The following is a 7915-nucleotide window of genomic DNA, read 5'->3' on the forward strand; positions in this document are numbered from 1 at the left end:
CCCCCCTGCATCCCCCCCTCCCCCGCCCCGGCACGGCGCCCGCTGTCACCTGTGCGGTGTCCCCGGGGGGAGCAGCTCCCACCACTCCTTCAGCCCTGGTTCTCCTCGTCGTCGTCCCCCACCCCCGCCCCGATCCCCGGTCACGCAGGGGGACGCGGCAAACCCCCTCTTCGGGGGTCCGCGGGGGGGGCCGGCTCCCGGCGGGGTGATGCTCCACCCCGGTTCGGTTCCCGGACCCGCGGGATGAGGTTCCAGCCCCGTCCCGGTTCTCGGTTCCAGCCCCTTCCCCGGTTCCCGGACCCGCGGGGTGAAGCCCCGTCCCCGCCCCGGTTCTCGGCTCCAGCCCCGTCCCCGGTTCCCGGCCCCGGCGGCGAAAGGCCCCGGCTCCAGCCCCGTCCCGTCCCCCGGCTCCAGCCCCGTCCCGTTCGCCGGCTCCGGCCCGTCCCCGGCGGGGTGAGGCTCCGGCCAGCCGTGGCCGTGTCTCGGCGGTGGCCCGGGCGGCATCTTGCAGTTTCACAAGAGGGGAGGATTTCTGGACAACCTCCAAGGGAAATTCCCCCCCCCCCCCGCCATCACCCAGGCACCCTCTCGGTGCCGGTACACCGCGGAGGGGGGGCGTGCGAACCCACCCCGGGGGTCTGCTCCATCCCCACTTCGGGGGTCTTGGCGCTGGGACAAAGCCCCGTTACCCACTGGGGTCCTGCAATGGTTCGGGGCCTCCCCGCTTCTTTGCAGGGGGATTGGGAGGGGAATTTGGGGCGACGCCAGAGCCGCTGCATGGAAAGAGCCCGGCGGGTGCAGGCACTGGAGGCTGGGGGGGGTCCGGAGGGTGGGAGGAGGATTTTTGGGGATGGGTGGGTCAGTGCGTCAGACAGCTCCCCGGAGCCGGGGTGGAGGAGAAGATTTGCAGGAGAGACGGAGAAATGGTGCGGGAGAGGGAACAAGGGCTGGATGGGGAATGTGGAGGTGGCTGAGAGCCACGTCCAGGCTTTTGCCAGCCAGGCCCCGGCCACGCAGCCCCCGCAGCGGGCACTGGGAAATTCCCCACTGACCTGGCGCTCCTAAAAATAGCAGGATGGGGATGGGCGCGGGGGTTGGAGGACCATGGTAGGGTTATCTCGCTGGACCGTGGTCAAGCCCTGTCCACCACGAAGGTGGCAGCTCTGGAGGGTGGTGGGGAAGGGCAGGGGGCTCAGGGTGGGGGGATTAGCCCTGCTCCAAGCCTTTGCTCTGCCATGCTCAGGTGTGCCTGCTCCGCTGCACCCTGCTGTCATCCCTCCTCCTCCTCCTGGTCTGCAGCATCCATGAGACGGAGCAGAACAGCTACTGCCAACAGATCATCACGGAGAAGCACCTGGCCGAGCTGGAGGAGCTGGTGAGTGCCCTCCCCAGGCTCTGCCATGGGATGGGGGCTCTTTTGGGGCCGGGCAGGCACAAATCAGCCCTTATTTAGGGCTGAAAATAAGCAAATCAACTTATTTTCAGCTCCACCAGGAAAGTGATGGTACCCAGGAGCTGAGCATCCGTGGGCACGAGGGAGAAGCAGGCGCGGGGGGGGGGGAGGGGGACGGGGGTGTGACGTGCTGTCGTGCCTTTAGCAAGGGTGGCTGTGGAAAACTGTCAGTGGGAGAAATGGAAGGAGAGGGGAAGCAGGAGCTGTCAGGACCGTGGCCGGGAAGGGGGCATGAATGGGGCTGGATGGGTGCAGGGGCGATGGGGAAGCGGTGGAGGGGACTGGTGCTGTGGGGCCGTGGCGTTTTCCGGGCGGCTGCGCAGGGGTTAAAGTCGAGGAATCCGGCTGCATTCCTGAGTCCAGCTGCTTGCCTGGAAGCTGGGCTGGCAATGGGGCTGTGGGTGGGTGGCAGGCAGCGAGGGGGGCTGTCGGCCAGGCTAGCTGGGTGCTGGAGCCAGCCGGACTGGAGCAATGGGTGCCTTCATCCCACGTGGCCCATAGGCAGCTCTGGGTGCTCACACCCACCTCACAGGGAGGCAACTCCTGGCCCCATCCTGGCTGCTGGGGCCATATCTCACCCTGGCCCTTGGCTCACCTCTAAGCGGGGAATCACGCGGATGTTCAGGGGAGAATCGGGAATTGGGGGCACGCAGGGATTTGCACGGTTGTCGCAGATTAAATTCTGCCATTGCAGCGAACGGGGTGCGCGGATGAGAGGCGATAGCGGCGCCTCCGAATCCTCGCCGCCTGTTTGCTTTGCACCGAGCTCTCTGGCTCACAGTGTGTAACTGCTGTGTCCCGGCTCGCTTTACCTCTTCCTCTTTAAGCACCGAGGTGCAGTGCCAGGAGCTGACAGATGTCGTGTGTGCAAGCTCAGCTTCCTCTGCTTGAGCTGTCCCTGCAGCCTCAGCACCCCGCATCCTCGGGGAGCCTTTGCTTTGCAACCCCCGGGGATTAAAAGTGGGTGCGTGGTTGAGGGGAGAAAGGGGATGGAGCAGGTTTGAATGGAAGTCGTGGTTTCCCTGCTGGGGAATGCAGCCCTCTCCTCTTCCCACTGACGGAGGAGCCAGCCCTCACTCCAGCCCCTGTGGGATAATGGAGCAATTGTTTCCGGGCCGGCATCCCAGGCTGGGAGGGCGAGGGCTGCCAGAATTGCCGGCCGGCCGGCAATTCTGGCAGCCCTCGCCCTCCCAGCCTGGGATGCCGGCCCGGAGGCAGGGGGGCTTGTTTGGGGTGGGTTTTCACCCCCATCAGAAAGGGTTGCTGTGTAGGGGGCCGGCAGCGCTGTGTGCGGGACCCTGGTGTTGTGTGATGCTGGGGGATATATGACCTCGGTGTCATGGCCACCTCCTTGCATGGCAGGATGCTCTTTTGCAGCCTGGCTTTAGCAGAGTGAGCGCTGTGGGGGAGACCCTGGGAGAATCAAGCAGGGCTGGGCTCTGCCGATGTGCTGGGAGGAAGAGGAGGAGGAGGAAGAGAAGTAGGGTGGGAACAGGCAGGGGGAGGCAGGCATCCCTGGTACGGGAAGCATGCTGTCTGATGGGAACGGGGATCCTGGGCTCACCCCTGCCAGAGGTTCGACCTTAGGGAAGTGTCTGTGCAAGGAAGAGGATGGTGTGGGATGAAGCAGGAGTGGGAACAGAATCCTTCCCAGCCCTGTGGATTTGGGGGACTCAGGCACCCCTTCATGGCCTTGGGGTGCCCGTGTTGGTTCCACTGCCCCTTGCTACTGTGTTATCCCCCCAGGGCCATGGGGTGACATCCTGCTCTCTCCTTCCAGGCTGACACCCAGATGCAGCACCCAGGCAGGGTCTCCTTCAAGTTCATCAATAAGATGCAGTTGGTGAGTGGCTCCTTGCTGGGTACCGGGGAACAGAAGGGGACAGGGACCAGAGCTAGCTGGTGCACGGGGCAGGGGGGGTCTGCAGGTCCGCAGTCTCCCCTCTCCTGTTCCCCTTTGTGGGAGGCTTGCCAGGAGGGACCCATCCTGCTTGGCCAGGTGGCTGTCGAGTCCCAGCTAGGGCAGCCTGTGGGACTGTAGAAAGGTATTTTGTGGCTCTGTGCCTCAGTTTCCCCCAGGCAGAGTGGGTGGGGTGCTGCTGCCTCTGCCCATCTAGTAACCAGTCTCACTTTTTTGGGGGGTTTGTCCTCTCAGAATGACTCCGTCTGCTATGTGAAAGCTGCCTTTCCTCTGCTGGGCAAGATCCTGGAGCGAACGGAGTTCAAGGAGAACTCGTCCAATGCCAAGAAGATGCAGATGGTGCGCAGGATGTACAGGCGCATCGATGAGAATGTTGACCCCTGCATCAGGGAGGAGGATGATGAGGAGAGAAAGGTACAGTGTCCCCGGCCTTGTGGGGTGCCAGATCTGCAGGGGTGTGGATCTGAGTCCTCATCCTTGGGTGAAACAGAGTGTCCAGAGCATCCTGGGGTGGGTGCGTGGGCAGGACCTTGAAGTGGAGCAGAGATGGAGTGTGCGTGGACACAGGGAACCATGGGGGAATCCACGGGGTGCAGCGTGGTACCCCATGGCGGTGACACTGGGTGCCCTGCATGGTCGTGGAGCTGATGCTGAGCCCGGCTTTTCCTCCAGCTCTCGCAGATGTGCTTTGAGGAGTTCACCACCTCCCCCTATGAGATGCTGGTGCTGGTGAAGCAATTCTTCCAGGACATCAACCAGCTGCTGCAGAACCAGGAGACCTTCGAGAAGGATTGCAGCCAGGTCTACCGCAGGACCTGCTTGGGACCCAGGAAGGCTGAATCCCCACCAGGTGAGATGCTGAGGCTTTGCCTCTGCCCGGCAAACCCGTGCTGGGCTGGGGGGCTTGGGCTCGCCTGCATGGAGCAGCTTGACAGCCGCGTGTCTCCCTCCGTGGGCACACGCGGGCGCCGTGGGCACGGCACGTGTCTGCGTTGATCCCCGTCTCTGTCGCTCGGCTGGTGGCCATCCCTGCGGGGTGGCCTTGGTGGTGTGTTGGCGAGCTCTGCGTCTGTGTCTGGGGAGAGCCGGGCTTGGGAGAAGGGGCTGGCCACCCTTTGGAGGTGGGATTTGGGCCGAATCCTGCTGGAAACAAGGCCAGAGAGAGAGATGCTGAGGGGGAATAAGGAGGAACCTCCACTGGCCCGGCTGAAGGCATCAGGCTCGGCTCCGTCTCAAAGGCCCAGGGCCCGGGTTGAGCGTAACACGGAGAAATTGAGGCGTCGGGATCCCTCTGCCACCAACGTGCTGCATGACCTCGGCTGCATCACTTCAACTGCCCCGTGCCTCAGTTTCCCCCCACCAAGCCTTCGGGGAGAGCATTGCCCACGGGGGTGGAAGAGCCCTGTGTTGCTGTCCGTGCTTTTGCGAGCACCCGTGCTGTATGTTTGCATGCCTGCAGAGGAGATGTCTCGCTGTCGTCCGTGTGTCGGAGCTGTGCCCTGTCCCTCTGCCATGGGGGATGTTAAACGTGGCTGTCCAGCTCCTGCAAGTCATGGATAAACTGCTGTCATCAGCTCAGGGGACCCACTGATTCGGGTTTGCTTCATCCTGCCTGCTGCTTGTCATCTTTGTGCTGCCACGTCTGTCCCTGCCTGCTCCCTGCCTGTTTCCTGCCTCACCTTCGCTCTCCCTTTTTTTTGGGGGGGGCTGTTTGACCCACTTGCCTGGGGCCACGGGGAGGGACGGGGATGCTGCCCCTGACCTCGATTCTGCTGGCTATGCCTCTCTTGGAGGCTGGTGACCCCACGGCCGTCTCTTCTCTCTGCTTCTTTCAGGTGTGGGGACAGATCCTGACTGCAATTGCCTGTCCCCTGCCCTCCCTTCTGCCACCCAGCCCTCCCTCTCCGCTGCCACCCATGCTAGCAGGGAGGTGGCACCCGCTAGCACCCAGGTCCCTTACAGCCTCTTCCATGCCACCCTCACTGACTTAGATGCCCCATCTCAGCCCCCCAGTAGCACGGATGGTGGCTCGGGGACCGAGGAGGTCCTAGGTGCCGGGGTAGGTGACACGGCGTCAGTGCCGTCCCCCACGATGCAGCAGACGGCTCCAGCTGACAGCGCCGAAGCCCTCCTGGATCCGGCCGGGACCCTTGGCGTGGTGGCGGTGGACGTCCCCATCCTGCATGGGGACGGAGACCTAGTGGAAGGGGGGACTGAAATGGTGGCCGGCCACCCGCCGCAGGATCTGGCCCAGCAGCAGGGAGCCTCCATCCTCCTGGACCATCCCAGCGGGCTCAGGACCACCACGCCGGCAGCATCCCCCAGCACTGGCTTGGCAGGCGGCAGAGCCACGATCCGTCTCACCGAGACATCCGAGCCCGTCACGCAGCTCCGTTTCTCCAGGATGGCCCCAGAGATGCGGGGCCGAGTGCCGGGCGGCCCCGGGGACGGGGCGAGGGTGCGAGGCTGGGGGCTGAGCCGGCTGCGGGAGCCTGAGGACGGCGGGGCTGGCCCCAGCTTTGACTCTGGCTTTGTTCTGAGCGCAGAGCAGCGCAGGAAGGAGCCGGCCGTCAGGGAGGGCCGCCAGGAGCCCCTGATATACATCACGGTGGCCAGCGTGGTGGCCGTCTTGCTGGCCATGGGAGGGCTGCTCTTCTACAAGTATAAATCCAGGGTAAGCCCCTCCCCCCCGCCAGCCCCTCTGCCTCCTCCCTGGGCACAAACATCTTCTTCTGCCTCAGTTTCTCCACTTGTCTCTTGCTCCGTGTGGGCTGACCCCCACTTTCCCCATCATTTTGAGATGTGGGGGGGGGACAAGCAGTGGTGCTGAGCAGGTGAGAGGATGTTATTTGGGAGATTCCCCCCCGTCATTGCGCTGGGGGTGAGACCCCCCCCCGCTGCAGCCCCCTCCCCTTCCCCAGGGCTCATCTCCCTGTTCCCCCTCCCTCCGCACAGGTCCTGGAGCGGCCGCTGGAAGATGGAGGCTGTGACCCCGAGGAGCCAGAGAGGAGGTGGGTGCAATATCACCCTGCTTGGGGGGGGCTTTGGGGACCCCCACCCTGGGCCACCCTGCCCTAAACCCCCCGGCTTTCCCTCGCAGGGCCCTGCAGGGAGCAAGGGGACGTCCAGAGCTGGAGACTCAGGAGCTCTAAGGTGAGCAGGGTCTGGATGGGACCTCGCAGGGCTCTGGCCCAAGCCTGTGGGGATAGTGTTGAGTCCCTGGACTGTCCCCACCTGCACTGACCTCAGCCATAGGCGGGGAAATTTGGCTGCTGGCAGGGGCTGGATGGGGTGGGAAGACACGGAGAGGAGCAGGTCTGTGCCCCAGTGCTGCCAGAATGCGGTTTTGCAGCCTATTAATCCATTACCAGCACTTTCTTAATATATATAGTATTTTTTCCTGTGGTTTTTATGTGTTTCCCCACCCGCCCCACCCTCCCTGGCAAAGCCTCGGCTCCCACTCATCTTTCTCCTCTTTTCCTCAGGGCCCGAGGCGGGGTGTGAAGCTGCTTGGGGGATGGATCCGGATGTTCCTCGCCATGTGAAGGAGGGTCGGCACGCGCCGGCCCCTCCATGGTCCCGCCATGATGCTGATGCTCCCTCTTCTCTTGCCCCACTCTGGTGGCCAGAGACTGCAAAAAACTCCCTGGCAGGGATGAAAGGATGGGGGGATGCGCCTTGAGTGGGACCCCTGGACACCAGAAAGGCCAAGGGCTGGAAGGTGTTGGGCCATCACCGAAGGACTTTGCTGGGACGGTGGCGGTGGCTGACGTGACACCGTGGTGCTGAGCAGGACGATGGAGACGCTGGCGCTGGATGCAGGATGATGGATCCCGCTTGGACATGGCCTGCGCTGGCTGAAGATGGAGGGGACCAGCTCCCCGGATCCACTGGCTCTTCTCCTACCCCACCATGGCGGGGTTTGGAGCAGCACCCATCACCCCGCTGTTCACCCTGCCTTTCCCGAAGCTTCAGCTGGAGCATCCTGGATGCCAGGGGGGGTCAGTCACTGGGACTCCCCCAGGCTGCACAACCCCAGCCCCGACTTGCAACTTAAACCCTCACACTGTGAATATTTAAAGCCCACCGGTGCCCGCGTCCCCGTGCAGGGCCAGGCTTGGGGGTGGCACTTGGCACCGTCCTGGTCCCCATCCTCCTGCCAGTGGAGATCTGGCTCTGGTCCTGTGCCCGAGCTGGCCTCGGCTCACCGTCGTGCCGTTAGGGTTTTATTTTTAATATAGCGGATGAAAGTCTTTATCCCACAGGAGTATTTTACAGGGGGCCTGTTCTGCCCCCCCACAGGGTTATTGCTGCGAGCTGGCCTCGTCTGCAACTGGATTTCTTTTGTGACTGCGCTTTAGAGAAGGGAAATGGGGCCGGGGAAGGACTGGATCAATGTGGGCGTAAGAGATGGAGATGCCCCAGCCGGGTACCTGGGGACTTTTCAGCTCAGCCCCACCTCCCTGGCTTTGGGAAGAGCCTGGTTTGGGATGCACCAGCCCCAGAGATACCCCAAATCTTGGGCTCGGGCTGCATCCTGC

The 7915-nt window shown here is 63.4% G+C and overlaps 1 protein-coding gene across 1 annotated transcript; it reads left to right on the top strand.

Moving 5' to 3' along the window:
* Window positions 1-951: 951 nt before the first annotated feature.
* Window positions 952-6947, top strand: CSF1 (colony stimulating factor 1 (macrophage)). Its single transcript, XM_010584776.1, has 9 exons — window positions 952-1029; window positions 1244-1375; window positions 3234-3296; window positions 3609-3788; window positions 4047-4224; window positions 5210-6048; window positions 6330-6385; window positions 6475-6527; window positions 6860-6947. Exons 1-8 carry the CDS (start codon window positions 952-954, stop codon window positions 6524-6526), a joined length of 1578 nt encoding a protein of 525 aa, XP_010583078.1. The 3' UTR covers window position 6527; window positions 6860-6947.
* The last annotated feature ends 968 nt before the right edge of the window (window positions 6948-7915 follow it).

Source organism: Haliaeetus leucocephalus, unplaced genomic scaffold (assembly GCF_000737465.1).
Source record: "Haliaeetus leucocephalus isolate CR32 unplaced genomic scaffold, Haliaeetus_leucocephalus-4.0 Scaffold1000, whole genome shotgun sequence".
NCBI lineage: Eukaryota > Metazoa > Chordata > Aves > Accipitriformes > Accipitridae > Haliaeetus > Haliaeetus leucocephalus.